The 17,545-nt window shown below is 42.5% G+C and overlaps 2 protein-coding genes across 2 annotated transcripts in view; both read left to right on the forward strand.

Moving 5' to 3' along the window:
• Positions 1–8,944, forward strand: part of LOC139433200 (heterogeneous nuclear ribonucleoprotein C-like) — a 30,154-nt gene extending 21,210 nt beyond the window's left edge. Inside the window, exons 4-7 of the mRNA XM_071202116.1 lie at positions 3,138–3,251; positions 4,651–4,736; positions 7,964–8,010; positions 8,229–8,944. Coding sequence (XP_071058217.1) covers positions 3,138–3,251; positions 4,651–4,736; positions 7,964–8,002 — 239 coding nt within the window. The 3' untranslated portion in view covers positions 8,003–8,010; positions 8,229–8,944. The remainder of the gene's footprint in view (positions 1–3,137; positions 3,252–4,650; positions 4,737–7,963; positions 8,011–8,228) is intronic.
• A 4,713-nt stretch (positions 8,945–13,657) lies between these two features.
• On the forward strand, positions 13,658–17,446 carry LOC117440779 (5-hydroxyisourate hydrolase-like). The gene is made up of 3 exons (XM_034077012.2): positions 13,658–13,748; positions 14,588–14,718; positions 17,254–17,446. The coding sequence occupies exons 2-3, from the start codon at positions 14,591–14,593 to the stop codon at positions 17,444–17,446; spliced, it is 321 nt and encodes a 106-aa protein (XP_033932903.1). The 5' UTR covers positions 13,658–13,748; positions 14,588–14,590.
• Positions 17,447–17,545: the final 99 nt, after the last annotated feature.

Consider the following 17,545-nt stretch of genomic DNA (forward strand, 5'->3'; position numbering starts at 1 on the left):
CAAATGTTGTCTCTTTTACTTTTGTTGTACTCTGTTCCTTCCTCAAGTCGTTAAGTGGAACGTGATACCATATCTTTTTCTACCTGGATCTTCTGCATCCAGGGCGCCCCAAGAGTCCCCGCTTACTATAGTTGACTTTTATAAACGGAGATACTCTTTATTCTAGGGTCATTCAAGTTCTTCCCAATCGTAGTCCATAGAAAACAGCATTCTTTGGCCTGATGGATCTGGAAGGTGTAACTCCACCGTTTGGCCACTAGGGGACATCGGCTTCAAGGCCCAGCGCTCTTTCTGGGGCTTGGCTTGTGGTGGATATCTGGCTACTGAGGATTTTCACTCACAAATCTTACCATCCACAACTTCTGCTAATGGGAAATCTAAAAAGACCGAGTCCATGGACCAGGCAGGGGGAATGCATGCATGCTTCATAATGAATATTAAGCTATATTACCTCTTTTCTGTTGCTGTACCAATGCACAGTTCCCCTCTGTGTTTTCTCCCGTCTCTCTCGGCGGTCTCCAGATGGTCTCGTCATTAAAAGCTTCTGTACCGCGGGGCTCTTTTCTCTTAAAACCCATCAGCGCTCGCAATTAGACCGAGTTAATAGTGCGTGGCAAATCAGAACTGTTTATACTAGTTTATTACAAGCCTTAATAGTTTCTACTTCGCCCCATCGCGAGGAGATTAGATTGCCTTTGCATGCTCCCGAGGTCGAAGCGCTCTCGGGAGTGAAGTCATTTTCAGGGTCGTTTGGCGAGGGTGGAGGAACCAAAGCCACCTCACGCGTTAAAGGTCTCCTATTAGACTATCTGTAGGCTTGTTATATCGGTCTCAGCTTTTAGAGATTTGGGGAGGGAGGAAAAGAGAGAGGGTTTTATTTTCTGACGCTTTGAGAGTCACATGGTGATGTATAAAAGACTTGACAGGAGACCTTTAAAACGTGTGTCCGTGTTTCAGTAGGACGTCTTCTCCCTGCACGGCATGTAGTCTATGAACGTCTTATATCTTGTATCGAGTAAACATGAGAATGTGGCTCTGTCCTCTTGGTGGTCTTCACTTTTCTAAGAACGATAAGAACAGGATGGCGCCAAAACCAGTGAGCGACATGGTATGATTATACAACCTGAATAAAAAGTCCAAAATCAGGGACTAAGGGAACGAGGGAGCGAGGGAACGAGGGAAGGTCGTGTAATATTCGGGCCTGCGTGGAGATGGCATTGGATGACGGAGGTTTTCTTGCAATGAAAACCAGGAGCCAGCACGTCGTCCAGTCGCACGTGGACCAAGTGGCTTCCAAGCCTTCCATCTCCACGGACCTTTGAGCGGGATGTCTTGCACCTGTTCGTATTGGTTTAGATCATTAGAACAGTGGTTCTCAACTGGTGGGTCGCGAACAAAAAGTGGGTCGCGGACACGTTTCGAGTGGGTCGCAGATGTGTGAGTGAAGAAAAAAAAATTGGGGGACATTTTTTTTCTGAATTTTTTTTTTTTTCTTTTTTTGGGAACAAAGTCAAACTTTTATTTTGAAGGCCCGATTTTCTAGTTGGACTGGAAGTACCGGAGACCATAAACGGTTTTGAAAGCTTCTGTCACGTAGTGATCATCTTCTCCATAACATATCTTTGCTGATGTTTTTTCGAGTCTTCTGGCCAATCAGAATCAAGATTGTTGCCGGAAGTCCCCACGGAGAATAACATGTCGGGTAATAGATTTATTTATTTTCTTCTCAGAGTACCAGAATGCATAGTTTATGTTAGTATTTCTAAAAATCTCCTGGGGGAGAATCCCCCCAGACCCCCTGCTGGGGTTGGGTTTTCGGCATGTGTGCCTTTTTATACAGTTCAGCTTTGATTCCATCATCTCATTAAACCTTTTTTAAAGCATACTCTAGTTCTGTGAAGGGATATAAGGGATATATGCACTACTTCACTTTAATTAATATTGTATGCTGAAAAGCGTATATATTACAGCACGATTTTTTGTTGAATAGATTTGAGTGCTTCAAAATGTTGGGTCGCGATGTATTGACACAGTAAAAAGTGGGTCCCGAGGCCTGACCAGTTGAGAACCACTGCTCTAGAACATTGTGCAAGGTGGTGCTAGAAGGAAGAAGGTAGGCTACCATCCAAAACTTCTGCTAATGGAAGAACAACATGTACAGGTTGATATCAAGTTGATGAGCCATGCAGGGGGAATGCGGCGTTACAGTTCGGTTCACGCTGTTTTCCAGAACAACTAAGAAAAAGTGACGGTAAAAGATATGCCGAACAACTTTGGTCACCAACTCGTACCGTATGTGATTATTGAACTCATGAAGGGCTTTCCACCACATGTCGGGCGTGCATGGGTTTGATCCTTTTCAGATGTCCACAAACCTCTGACCACACAGTGTGTCGGCCACTTACTCAACATCCTCCTGTCTCCATAGCTGCTTTCACACCAGGTACTTAGTGCCCCGGTACTTAGTACCCCAGGGCACTAAGTACCAATCGCGTTCACACCGGAGTACTTTTCCCCGAGGGAAGATTACGCAAATGAAACGCTGACGTCACTTCTTCTGCTTTGGGTTTACTGGCAGGCCGCAAACCACTTCACGGCGTATCCTGAATCAGAATCAGAATACCTGTATTAGTCCCACAGAGGGGAAATGTACTGCCACCCGAAGTCCCCGGCCGGAAGTCCCCGGAGCTTCGACTGAAGCCTTCCCCAGCTCCGGGGACTTCCGGGTAAATCGCCAGAACGCCGACACCTCCTCATCTCCACCGCTCCCATGTTTTCTTTTGTGTTGCCATAAGTTATTCTCTCTCCGTTGGTGCGCGGGGCTAATGCTAATAATGCTAATGCTAATAATGCTAATGCTAATAATGCTAATAATGCTAATAATGCTAATGCTAATAATGCTAATGCCAGCAAATACAATGGCGGCTTCAAAAAACGTGGCGTGGTTTGCAATTCGCCCAGCCAATAGAAATTGGTACTTCTTTGGTACCACCTCTCTAGCAGGCACTACAAATGAGGGTAAAAGTTCCCGGCACTACAGTAAGTACTCTCTTTGGTGTGAACGCGACATAAGGGGAACTAATGGAACTAAGTGGGAAAAGTACTCCGGTGTGAACGCGCCTTCTGTGTCCCTGCAGTGAAGATGGCGGAGCTCCTGTCCATAAAGAGAGAGCTGACGGCGATCAAGGTTCAGATCGACGGCCTGTTGGACTGTGTGGACAAGATGGACGCTCAGAGGACGGACTGGTCAGGTACAGACACAACGTTCTGTCCCTCACGAGTGTTTAGATACACCTGGACACAAACCAGCGCCCGACACTAAGGCTGTTTCTCAATTCACTTGTTTCTGTACTTATATCTGTTCAAAAGTGCGTCTAAATGCTAAAATGCTCTGAGTGCCGGATAGTTTGATTACCGTATGTACTGGTGTCAAGAGGAAGCCGTTGTTTATTTGACAGGGTGATTGAGCAGCCTGTTTGACCAAAGACAGAGGCAACGATAGACCTTAATCCCCGTGTTCTGCAAGTCAAGATTTATGTCTTTTTCGATGGAGTCCGGATGCTTTCAGAGAGCTGAGGTGCCAGCAAGGTAAAGCTGTGACATATCATCAATACAGTTCATTCAGGCCTTCGAACACCTCGCTGGCCTTTCGTCCACAGCTTTCTAATTCACAGGAAGCATAGCTTTTGTAAAACTCTCGAGGCTCCATTTTCTGATGGAAAAACACATATAAACAGTTTTCTTTAAAATGTCAAATTCTGATGAATATGTTGCCGCCGCCACACGCCGTTCCCCAGGTCCCAGTTTTATCACCATATCAGCTTCATCAAAATCCGTCGTTACCCCACACGGAGAACGACTGCTTTAGTTACACATGATGGTGTGTGTGTGTGTGTGTGTGTGTGTGTGTGTGTGTGTGTGTGTGTGTTTACCATCAGATGTTATCCGCTATCAAACGGCATCTGTGAGTCATGGTTCAATGACAAAACCACTGGCAGCGGAGCGTGGATTATGACGGGGAGTAAACATCGATAAACACCGGCCTCATAACCGTTCATAAGCTCCCCTTCAGGAGTTATCTCGCTGTGTGTGTGTGTGTGTGTGTGTGTGTGTGTGTGTGTGTGTGTGTGTGTGTGTGTGTGTGTGTTTTCCTTCCGTAAAGTACGTGTACTATTCTCCGGTATTCACTCTCTCTACTTCGGAAGTGGAATATTTGTTTGTGAGGATTGAAAAAAATAAGATGAGGAAATTATTTTCACATCTTGGGGATGTTCTTTTCCTTGACATTAAACTTCTCTCAGGAAGAAAAACGATTTGTTGGAATAATAAAAGAGTGTGTGTGTGTGTGTGTGTGTGTGTGTGTGTGTGTGTGTGTGTGTGTGTGTGTGTGTGTGTGTGTGTGTGTGTGTGTGTGTGTGTGTGTGTGTGTGTGTGTGTGTGTGTGTGTGTGTGTGTGTGTGTGTGTGTGTGTGTGTGTGTGTGTGTGTGTGTGTGTGTGTGTGTGTGTGTGTGTGTGGAAGGAGGTGCTATGTGTTCCCCTAAGTGTTCTGTGCTGCTTAGCCCCGATATATTTGATTCTGTCTTATGTAATATAATTTGTGGAACCAAATAAAGTATTCAAATGTGTGTGTGTGTGTGTGTGTGTTCCAGTCAGCAGTCTGGAGAGAGAGAGTCCCGAACCAGGAGAGGCGAGCGAGGAAGAGACGCTTCACTCCTGCCCCCCCGGGGTAAACATGGTGAATATATATAAACCCCTCTCCGATGCAAAAACTGAACCGTTGACTTTCATTAAAAGTATGATGTTATCAGATTTCACACGCCTGCACCGGTTAGGTGAAAGCAAGAATTAGGTTCAACTTCATATCAGTGCTTTCAATTAACCGCATACAGTTAATTGAATTTTGTTAACATTGAATGAAAGTCAACGGTTCAGTTTGTCCGCTGAGCTCTGCTGTCTGTATGCAACGCTGCCATCTTGTGGATTCTTCATCGTGAACACGCTGCTGTCGGCCTATCGGGACGCGTCTCCGCGGGAGTGTTCATAAGGACGTGCTGGCTCACCTCCACCTCCTCTCACGGTGACTTCCATTCAATGTTTTATTTAAATACGATTTCCATTAATTGTATTAGAGTTGAAAGCACCTAATTATCTTTTAATTATACTTAATTTTATTGCTTTCAACTTAATATATTTAGTCAACGTCAGTGTATTTTGTACTTTTTACCTCACTAACTTTTAACATTAAACATTTAAACAATGGCTTTTATAACAATAATATCAGAACACCAGATTTCAACATTTTTGGCTTCTGACGTTTTTGTAAAAAGTCGTTTCGACCAATACCGTTTTCACACTAATATCCACCTGATTTCACGCCACTATCCGATTGGTTCACGTGTGTCAGAACATAATTTACCAAAATCCAAAGCTCATAGAAACAAACATCAAAGCTCGGAGAAGTTTCCTTTAGCTGTAAAACCAAAGCCTTTCATGATTAAACTACCAACATCGTGGTAACTGGTTCATTGTCTCTCGATTGAATTGCTTTGGCTCGAGGCAAAACAAAAACAATTAAAAATACACCTAATTAAAAGACTACTGGGAGATAAGAATACGGTTTTGGTTTTCCTCACTCAGTGAAATGTTTGCAGGACGAAGCCAACTGTTTTGTTCACGTCATACAGTTTGAACAATCTGAATCTGAAAAGACTAGTAGTGCTTTTTAACCCTGCAGACCTGCAGCAAATAGCTTCCACATGAAACAATAAAGGACATCATATTTACAGGGTACATTATAGTTATAGACATTTACAAGAACCCATAGTATCAACGGGCAGTTTACATTCTTATTACACCATCAATACGCCTCTATCGCACCCATATGACACCTACGTTCCACATCGACACAGCGTATCACACGACCGTCTTCCCGAGGACACAGAAACCATTTAAGGGTTAATAAAAACAAAAGAAGACGATGTGAAATAAGGGGATAATCTGAGGCAAGTCACGGCCCGTCCACACGGCGGCGTGCGCTGATCACATGAAGCTCCCGCCCCTGACACACAAGCAGCGGTTTGATTGGCTAGAGCTCGTACTGGCATACGATTCGATTGGCTGACGCTTCTGCCGAGGCCTCCGCGTCGCTTCCCACAATGCAGTTCGGCTTCACCCCATTCAAAGTGAACGGGCAGAAGCGTTGGAAGCTTCAACGCACGCCGCCGTGCGGACGGGCCGTAACTCTTTTACCCGTCTTTAAAGTTACCGTGCATTCATTTTCACAAAACAGTAAAAGTCTCGAAACTATACTCCGAAGGCAATTTGCATAATGCGTTGTGTTTACTGTCTTCTGATGGAGCTCCTCCTCGGAGTAAAGCAGAGGGGCCGCGGTTTACAGGGAAACCTAATGATATATAATCAGCTGCAGGCTTACCTGACGGAGCGAAGCCTCATTTAGCCGAGCGGAGGCAGCGAGCAGACCTTTAATCTGCAGCATTGTTCCTCCGACAGGAAAAAACAGAGAGTAGTAATTAACATAGTGTGTGTGTGTGTGTGTGTGTGTGTGTGTGTGTGTGTGTGTGTGTGTGTGTGTGTGTGTGTGTGTGCAACAAAGTGTGTTCACAGAAAATCTTTTGTGGACTTAAAAAGATATGTGTGTGCTTCTGCAATGATGATGATGCTGTTGAAGAAAAGGGGAAAGGCGGATAATGAAGGCTAATAAAGAGGCAGGAATGAGTTCTAACTTCCTGCCCCCTTTCAAAGGTTCTTTGAAAGTGTGTTTGGTTGTTAAGCTGAAATAAGATCTGTGGATAACACGAGCTGAAGGGATTATTATTCTACGACATAAATACGTCAGTAAATACCCCACTAGTGAATTTAGAAACAGAGGTTGCTAACAAGTGTCTAAATGAGACGACTAAATGTCTTCACGCCGATCATTAGCCTCCTTTAGCTTAGCGGTGGTGACGTGAAGTCATGTGACCGTGCTGTAGTTCCTTTATAGGCCAACATTAGCCACCTTTAGCTTAGCGGTGGTGACGTGAAGTCATGTGACCGTGCTGTAGTTCCTTTATAGCCATACGTTAGCCACCTTTAGCTTAGCGGTGGTGACGTGAAGTCATGTGACCGTGCTGTAGTTCCTTTATAGCCCAACATTAGCCACCTTTAGCTTAGCGGTGGTGACGTGAAGTCATGTGACCGTGCTGTAGTTCCTTTATAGCCCAACATTAGCCACCTTTAGCTTAGCGGTGGTGACGTGAAGTCATGTGACCGTGCTGTAGTTCCTTTATAGCCCAACATTAGCCTCCTTTAGCTTAGCGGTGGTGACGTGAAGTCATGTGACCGTGCTGTAGTTCCTTTATAGCCCAACATTAGCCTCCTTTAGCTTAGCGGTGGTGACGTGAATTCATGTGACCGTGCTGTAGTTCCTTTATAGCCCAACATTAGCCTCCTTTAGCTTAGCGGTGGTGACGTGAAGTCATGTGACCGTGCTGTAGTTCCTTTATAGCCCAACATTAGCCACCTTTAGCTTAGCGGTGGTGACGTGAAGTCATGTGACCGTGCTGTAGTTCCTTTATAGCCAAACATTAGCCACCTTTAGCTTAGCGGTGGTGACGTGAACTCATGTGACCGTGCTTTTCCACGATAAGGAAAAACATCAAGTTTAAAGAGTCGAGACATTTTTTTCCAACGCAACTGTAGTCTATTCCTGCTGAAGTTATTGTCCTCAAAGCCTTTTTTGGTGGTATTTATTTTATCCTCAAGCATGTGCCAGAGTGTTTACACACCGCACAACACTTTCCCTATGCTAATAATAGATGCTAATTCAGATCAAGTGAACTCGTCATTTAGCTCCCCTGGGTAGAGTAGATTTGGATCGTGAAAATTCTCTTATGTCTTTTCTTACCAGAAGTTTAAATGAGCCAAATGTCTTTCTAAAAGTGTCTTGCTCTGTGTTTCCAGATGAAGCCGTTTGAGTCTGGTCTCCAGGACGATCTGTGATACTGCAGGTATGATCTATCACTGAGACACTTTAAAGGCGCCCTATTATGCACATTTCCAGATTTCATAATTGTATTTTGTCCATGATTACAATGCTTTAATGTTCACAAAGTGCTTTGTTTGTCTCATATTGACGTCTAATAAGTACAAATACTATGTTAACATGCCATTTCAACCCAGATCCATCAATATCTCCGTTCAGACTCATCTCCGGTTTTCTTTCCAGATCGTTCCAGAAAAAGAAATGGAAACTGGGATTGGTAACAGCGGGGATTGGATATTCCCAAAAGAGTTGTTGACAGGATCATGAACTGTATTGGAGGGACTCGCCTCCACCTAAATCTGTCTCTTATCTGCCCATCACTCTCGGTTTGATTCCTCTTCTGCGGCACCACCTTCTGTTCTGGTTTCCAATCCACAATCACGACAAAATAACCCCAATCTGTTCCTGGTACATCACTGTGCTCCATGCCAACATGCTATTATATTATTTATTATTCTGTAGGCATAGCCAGATAGATAAAACATACATTTTCTCTACCAACAGATTAAATTGGCCCCGTTTATTGCCCTTGCTCCGATGTTGGACTCCTTTCTGATTAAAGTTAACCAAATCAGCGATGGAGCAGCTGGCAGCTCCTTATTACACCCTTTATTTTCATTAGGTGTGTTATAATAATGACGTGTAACCAGATGTATACTGGAAGCCTCTGGGTGAATTATATTTGGGAAATCAGTGTTAAGTGATTGACAGACTGGCAATTTCCTGAAATGAAGATTAATCTTAATTAAAACTGCATGTAGTGCATATAAACAACTGGGACATCATTTGGTTCAGGCTAGCTAACAGCTTAGTAGCTACAAGAGTTTCTACATGTAAGCTAACAGCTGGTTTAGGTTAGCTAACAGCTGAGTAGCTAAAAGAGTTTGCTACATGTAAGCTAACAGTTTGTTTACATTAGCTAACAGCTGAGTAGCTAAAAGAGTTTGCTACATGTAAGCTAACAGTTTGTTTACGTTAGCTAACAGCTGAGTAGCTAAAAGAGTTTGCTACATGTAAGCTAACAGTTTGTTTACGTTAGCTAACAGCTGAGTAGCTACAAGAGTTTCTACATGTAAGCTAACAGTTTGTTTACGTTAGCTAACAGCTGAGTAGCTAAAAGAGTTTCTACATGTAAGCTAACAGCTGGTTTACGTTAGCTAACAGCTGAGTAGCTAAAAGAGTTTGCTACATGTAAGCTAACAGTTTGTTTACATTAGCTAACAGCTCTGTAGCTAAAAGAGTTTCTACATGTAAGCTAACAGTTTGTTTACGTTAGCTAACAGCTGAGTAGCTAAAAGAGTTTGCTACATGTAAGCTAACAGTTTGTTTACGTTAGCTAACAGCTGAGTAGCTAAAAGAGTTTGCTACATGTAAGCTAACAGTTTGTTTACATTAGCTAACAGCTCTGTAGCTAAAAGAGTTTCTACATGTAAGCTAACAGTTTGTTTACGTTAGCTAACAGCTGAGTAGCTAAAAGAGTTTGCTACATGTAAGCTAACAGTTTGTTTACGTTAGCTAACAGCTGAGTAGCTAAAAGAGTTTGCTACATGTAAGCTAACAGTTTGTTTACGTTAGCTAACAGCTGAGTAGCTACAAGAGTTTCTACATGTAAGCTAACAGTTTGTTTACGTTAGCTAACAGCTGAGTAGCTAAAAGAGTTTCTACATGTAAGCTAACAGCTGGTTTACGTTAGCTAACAGCTGAGTAGCTAAAAGAGTTTCTACATGTAAGCTAACAGCTGGTTTACGTTAGCTAACAGCTGAGTAGCTAAAATAGTTTCTACATGTAAGCTAACAGTTTGTTTACATTCGCTAACAGCTCAGTAGCTAAAAGAGTTTCTACATGTAAGCTAACAGCTGGTTTACGTTAGCTAACAGCTGAGTAGCTAAAAGAGTTTCTACATGTAAGCTAACAGCTGGTTTACGTTAGCTAACAGCTGAGTAGCTAAAATAGTTTCTACATGTAAGCTAACAGTTTGTTTACGTTCGCTAACAGCTCTGTAGCTAAAAGAGTTTCTACATGTAAGCTAACAGCTGGTTTACGTTAGCTAACAGCTGAGTAGCTACAAGAGTTTCTACATGTAAGCTAACAGCTGGTTTATGTTAGCTAACAGCTCTGTAGCTAAAAGAGTTTCTACATGTAAGCTAACAGTTTGTTTACGTTAGCTAACAGCTGAGTAGCTAAAGGAGTTTGCTACATGTAAGCTAACAGTTTTTTTACGTTAGCTAACAGCTCTGTAGCTAAAAGAGTTTCTACATGTAAGCTAACAGTTTGTTTACGTTAGCTAACAGCTGAGTAGCTACAAGAGTTTCTACATGTAAGCTAACAGCTGGTTTACGTTAGCTAACAGCTGAGTAGCTACAAGAGTTTCTACATGTAAGCTAACAGCTGGTTTACGTTAGCTAACAGCTGAGTAGCTAAAAGAGTTTCTACATGTAAGCTAACAGCTGGTTTACATTAGCTAACAGCTCAGATGCTAAAAGAGTTTCCACATGCAAGCTAGCAGTGGGTTCAGGTTAGAAAATACAGTAGCTCAAATAGTTTGCTACATGTGAGGTAGGAATTGTTTTGGTTTGCTAATGGTCCTGCAAAGAAAACTGATTTCTTAATGTTAGCTTAGCAGTTTTGCAACAACAACAACAACAACAACAACAACAACAACAACAACAACAACGTTTGTAGAGGTTTGGTAGGTTTAGCAATAACTGGAATGGTGGATATACTATTTGTCTCTTACTTTTAATTGTAAATGCATATTTGAAAAATCTTTTGGCTTCAAAAAGGATGCCGTTTAATTTCATTTACGTCCATGAAACATTTAGAGCAGGGGGCTCAAACTCAAATACACAGTGGGCCAAAATAAAAAGGGTGCTAGTCGAGGGCCGGACTGGTTCAATGTTTATTGCAGAACTTATTGAAATGAACTTATTGCACATATTAAACCTGGAACCAACAAAGCTTAAATTATTGCCTTTAAAAACAACATTAAATAATCAGCTGCATTCATTTCTTATGGCTCTACCTGCAGCTTCTCCAGAGTCAGTTCTTATGAGTACATTTCCCCACAGGCCAACAACAGCTTCAACAAAACTATTCCCCTCAGAGAGAAACCAAACATGCCCTGCTGTCGTGAGAGAGAAAGTGCAGAAGGAAGCATCCATTGAACTCAGTGTGCTGCTCTGAGATGCTAGCTCAGACACTTGGCATCTCATCTCGGGTGCAAGGTCATCAATGTTTGGGGTCCGGCTCTGAGCGGAGGAGACCCTCAGGATGGAGTGAGAGCAATATACCGGCGGGCCAGATCTAACAGTAATTAGAAATTATCCTGCGGGCCGAAATTAAATCCACCACGGCCTGATTTGGCCCCCGGACCTCGAGTTTGACACATGTGACTTAGAGCTTCTGTAACAACTATTTACAAAATTGCCATGACATTTAGTTTAATCATTCATGTTGCCGGGAAAGTGAATGCTGTTGATACCTAAGGATATTGGTCAACAAATAAGGTTGCTACTTGTTGACCAATACCCTGTTTTTAGTCATATCTCCCGTGTCATACATTACTCACCATTTCATGACGGCTTGTTTGTTTCACCAGATTCATCAAGACTGGTTTTAGGGAGGGTGAATCCACTGAACTGTTGTCCCGTCAATAAAGACTTTTTCTCCAGCATTTTTACTCGGCTGGAAAATATGGACGACTGTGACGGCCTGTAAATATGTTTAAAGCATTCATGTGAAATATTTGTTGGTTTAAACGATGTATGTGCACATAGTGGCTCTTTCTACTAACTGTTAGGTCTGAATAGTTTCAATAGGTAGAGAATACTTTCTGAAAAAACTGCATTTCGCTTCTCTGTTTCTGCTGTCGGTGCTTTCGTGTTAGTCCTCAGCGCTAAATGTTATCTCAATGTGATTGTAGTAAAGGTATTTTTCATAAAATTGAAATTGGCTTTTTATGTGTCGTAATAGTATAATTCTATATTCACGTGTTTAGTCATTTAAATGTTGATAGTAATTTGGTTTAACGGTATTCTTTACCCCCAAATGTATTCTTTTTATCAATGAATCCCCCAGTTGAAGCTGTCGTGAGTATATGACTGAACACATGAGACCAAGCTGTGTGGGAGATTTGGAACAGATTTCAGATGTGGGGAAAACATAGTTTAACATGGAATTAAAGTGAACGTGAGAAACCGATATATAAAAAGCATATTCAGAGTAAAAATGTTGTTTAAAAAAAGCTGGTATTTTCTCCAAGTGAAGAACTCGTGTGAGGTTGAACAGGAATGTGTTCAAAGTAGGGGTGGGCGATATTGAAAAATATATTATCACGATATTTTCAAGCAGTATCACGATAGACGATATATATCACGATATTTGTTCATGTCGGTTATTATGGTTATTTTTCAAGTTACTTAACAGAACAAGCACCTACAAGGTAACAGAAACTAAAACAAAAGGAGTAACAGACCAACATAGCATTTCTGTTTTATTTCTGAAATGAATCCCTGAATGAACAATTCAACATTTTGATATGGCTTCAAGTTCAAGGCAGTTTCTCAGTATAAACATGAACTTTCTGTAGCACGAGCAGTGAACATCAATACACATGAGAAGCAGGGTAAACATAACTAAGTAAAACATCAGAGGAATAGTCAGTGCCAAACAATTAAAATGTAAACTTTAGACTTGAAGTGCAATAAAAGACTTTAGCATAACGGAAGGGAAAAGTTTATTTTTTTTCTAGTTTATTTTTAAAAAAAATTTTTTCAATTTTTTTTTTTTTTTATAATAATAATAATAATGAGTTCCATTTATAAAGCACTTCATATTTGAATGCAAATCCCGAAGTGCTACAAGTAGTGAGCATGAACAGTATAAATAAACATTACACAACACGGTAGAATTAATAAAAAAAAGCAATAAAAAAATAAAAATGTGATAAAAATGTCTCGGCAAAGGCTCTTTTGAAGAGATGGGTTTTGAGGCCTTTTTTAAAAGCCTCCACGGTCTGTGGTGCTCTCATTTGGAGAGCGTTCCACAGGCTGGGAGCATCACGATCACGATAGATACGATATCTCTGAAAAAGCATATCGTGGAGACCTAATATCGTCACGACGATATATATCGTCATATCGCCCACCCCTAGTTCAAAGCATTGTTTTATTGCACTGAAGTATCTTTTACTCTTAAATCGACTTACATTTGAATACGTGGAACTACTTTATGAGACACCTTCTTCACGGGGCAAAGGCCTCGTGATTCGCTGTAAATATGTAAGAAAATATATAGAATAAAGATAACAGTTTCAAAATGTAATGGTTACTCTTTGACCCGTGCTACATCCTCACACCAACTTTCATGACATTTGAGCCAGTATGTTTTTCTGCCGAAGATGGCCAAGTTTAAGACTATATGTAACTACCATAAAAGTTAGTTAACATGACGTCCCTCCAGGTAAATGAGAACAACTGCCAGGCTGTGTATATAATATACTCCTGGTGTTTTAATGAAGTCAGGCTTATCCTGTATGCACAGTTTAATCACATGATGTTGACTGAAGGGAAGCTGCACTCTCAGCTTTAGGGTTATTGATTCATTCGAGCCACGACGACCTTTAACCCCAGGTCTGTGTGTGCAGTGCATGCTGGGTAAGTTGAGCAGAGGGATGAGTTTTGGGACGACGGCTGCAGCAGACAGGTAAGGTTTCTCTTGCAGACTTTACTGCCAACACTGCATTTAAAATGTATGTACTTTTAGAGTATCACGAGTATTTACTTTCCTGCAGTCTTAGTGTTGGACTATACAGCAGTAGGGAACAGCACATCGTGTATTATAGTGCAATATTGAGTACTTTGAATACTTGAGTATTTTCTTTTCATGCCTCTTTAAACTTGTACTGCAATACAACTCAAAAGGGAATGCTGTACTCTTGACCTCAACATATCTATCTTACAGCTTTAGTAACTTCAAGTTGAATAACTCAAAAGTTTAACCGATATTTTCTTAAGCAGCAAAATAAAAGAATACATCATTTTAATGATTTATTATTTCCTATATATTATTTTCTATGGTTAATAATTTTTTATTATACCTTTACTTAAGTAACATTTCCAATTCAAGACTTTTACTTAAAGTCAAAGTCAGCTTTATTGTCAAGAATTCTACATGTTGTCCATCCAGAAATATCGTTTCTCGAGATCCTACAGTGTGACACATCAAACAACAACAACAACAACAACAACAACAAAAAGGGCCTATAACCGGGGTATACAGTTTAACATGTTAATAATATGTTAAAGTGTTCAGCGGAGATGGCAGAAAAGTGAAAACATAACACTCCCGGTATTCCCAATGGCCAGTCCGCCGTCCCTGCTTTTTACTGAAGTACATTTCAAAGCCTCTTTACTTTCACTTGAGTAAAGAAGTTTAGTCAGTACTTCTACTTTTCCCAGAGTATTTTTAAACACAAGTATCTGTACTTCTACTTGAGTAAAGGATGTGTGTACTTCTGCCCTCTCTGTCTCCCCTGTCCTCAGACGATGTCAGAGTCCAGCCCCCTCACGTCTCACGTCCTGAACACGGCAGACGGGGTCCCAGCGGCTCGCCTGCCCCTCAGCCTGCACAGACTGGACCCCCGGATCATGACCTGGACCCTGCTGAGTGTCGGGTAGAGACACAAGATAACATCAAATACCCATTCATTCATTTAGGAACTGTGACTAAACGTAGAAAACAATCGTCTTTTTTCTAGAGATGGGTTTAAAGCAGGGGTGTCAAACTCAATTTCATCGCGGGCCACATCAGCGTTATGGTTTCACTCAAAGGGCCGGTTGTAACTTTAAGACTATATAAAAATTAGGGCTGTCAAGTTAACGCGTTAACGCAAAAAAAAATTAACGCCACTAATTATTTTAACGCGATTAACGCATGTGTATTTTTTTCCTCGGCCGCCCCGTAGTTTCAGAGCATCGAGTTTAAAATACCGTCTACAAGCTGATGCTGCTGACAGCCCCGCTCCTGCCGCCCGCTTGTGGCAGACCACACTTCCACGCTCACCGGCAGGCACCGACTGGCCATCGGGAGGACCGGGAGGGTGGGTGGGTGTGTGTGTGTGTGTGTGTGGTGTGTGTGTGTGTGTGGCCCGAGCGAGCGAGAGAGAGACCTTACGTGCATTACCGTACCGCAGTGTGAACGCGGCTATTGGTGTTGTTAGCATCTGGTGCTAGCTAGCTGCGCTAACGGATATAAGGAGCTGTTTCAATGAAAACAGAGGAGCGCTCTATCCACACAACTGCGCCGAGCACTTGACTTGATGCAGGAAGCAGACAGCGGGACATTGGAGGAGGAGTCAGCACACTCATGATTGCAGCGTCCAGGCAGCTCCCGTTCGAGCATATGCCTTGAGTTGCACATAGCTCCAACGATCACACACACACACACACACACACACACACACACACACACACACACACACACACACACACACACACACACACACTCACACACACACACACATCACACACACACACACACACTCACACACACACACACACACACACACACACACCATTTGTATTGAATGAGAGAGGTTCCAGGTTGTTAGCATAAAGCATATTTGTCCACTCATATGTTGATAAGAGTATTAAAAACTTGAAAAATATTCCTCTAAGGTACATTTAGAACAGATAAAAAATGTGCGATTAATTTGCGATTAATCGCGATTAACTATGGACAATCATGCGATTAATCGCGATTAAATATTTTAATCGACTGACAGCCCTAATAAAAATACATATATAAATATTTAATATATATAACATAATTTATTATATTACATGATTGCCTCTGCATTGGATTATTTTCAGATACGTCTGAAAGCAGAAGTCTAGGGCAAATAATTGCAAGTCTCTTCAGTGTGCATGTCACAAAATTATTTAAAAAGAAAAGCCAAATTCTGGAAAAACAAAAAAAAAGAAGAGACATTTTGAGAAAAAGGCAAATTCTAAGGAAAAAAAAGCTTATTTTGAAGGAAAAAAAGGCAAATTGAGAAAAAAGGCAAACTTGAGATGCATTGTGGGACATGTAGTTTATGGGCAACGTGCTTCTGTAAAGTAGCATGTAACCGTATAATAAACATATTATATTCTTTGCAAGCTCTTGTGGGGCCACATGAAATGAAGTCGCGGGCCGGATTTGGCCCCCGGGCCTTGAGTTTGACACCCCTGCTTTAAAGGGAGACAAAACCTCATGAAGATTCTTAGTTTGTTTAAAGGTCTCCTATCGTGCAAAATGCACTTTGACGTCTTCTCTACATCACCATGTGTCCCGGTGTCCCTGTGTGTCCCCGGTGTGTCCCGGTGTGTCCCCGGTGTGTCTCCTCCGTACCCACATCTCTAAAAACGGGAAACAACGGAGCTGATCCGTTTTTCCTGCGTCATGACGACATTACTCAAATGTGGGCGGGCTTTACCCCCACGGGCCAATCAGAAACGTTGCTGTCAGAAACAATGAGACGCGTTCAGGAAGTGATACGATCTGTGTTTCCATTAGCATGCTAGCACTCGGAGCTAACCTGTGCTGGAGAGAGAGTGTGAGAGGAAGCAGGAAGTAGAAAGGAAGTCAGCTTGTGGTGAACCTGAGAGATACCTCGTTCACACCAACGGGGTTTCAGGGCCGGTTCGGAGCTGGAGCTTGAACCGGGGTTTTCCTGTTCACACCGCAGCGGAGTCGCCTCTTAGCTCCGGAATCCGGTTCGTTTCAAGCACCAACAAAGTGTCCGGCCAGAGCAAAAGCACCGCATACGTCACGCTTACGTCGAGGCGGGGGCAGGGGCGGGATCAACTCCTGAACAACAACAACACGCCCGCGTTGTATCCAGTTTGTACACAACGATGAATCTGGTCTTCCGAAGAGGTGCAGAGGAAGCTGGAGCACAATCGGCCATTGTTGTTGTTGTTGTTGTTGTCGGTGTCAGCTGTGAGGGGTTTCCGCGCTCTGGGCGGTGTGAAAAGCGCCGGAGCTAAACCGAAGAACCGGTTCTGAACCTGAAAAGCTCTAGCACGGAGCTTGAACCGGTTGGTGTGAACGAGGTCAGAGGGAAAGCGTTTGAGCTACTGGTTCAGAGAGATCCTTGATGTGGTTTGGAACATGAAGTGAGTCCTTTGAGGAACGTCATAGCTCACTAACGTTTTATGATGTTCAGAACTACAGATGAAGATGGCCGCTGCGCAGGGCTCGTCGGCAGAGACGCGTTCGGGCCCGGGATGTACAAGGTGCGCTTTGAGACGGGGTCGTACTGGGAGAGCCTGGGTCAGAGCTCCTTCTTCCCGTATGTGGAGGTGAGACCCAGCGTCTATTCATCTGGAGAGAATCTAAACCAAGGCATCAGCTGCTGAACAGAACTCATCTGCAGAGACTGACTATATGAAATAAATAACCTTAGTCAGCACGAGGTGTCGCCTCAAGGTGTCTCCTCAAGGTGTCGCCTCAAGGTG

The sequence above is a fragment of the Pseudochaenichthys georgianus genome, unplaced genomic scaffold, assembly GCF_902827115.2.
Source record: "Pseudochaenichthys georgianus unplaced genomic scaffold, fPseGeo1.2 scaffold_1199_arrow_ctg1, whole genome shotgun sequence".
NCBI lineage: Eukaryota > Metazoa > Chordata > Actinopteri > Perciformes > Channichthyidae > Pseudochaenichthys > Pseudochaenichthys georgianus.

What these genes read in the sequence shown, in the direction of transcription:
- LOC117440779 (XM_034077012.2), top strand. Translation starts at nt 14,591, where the DNA reads ATGTCAGAGTCCAGCCCCCTCACGTCTCACGTCCTGAACACGGCAGAC. An exon ending in TGGACCCTGCTGAGTGTCGG is followed by an intron (nt 14,719 to 17,253) that starts GTAGAGACACAA and finishes TATGATGTTCAG; the next exon opens with AACTACAGATGAAGATGGCC.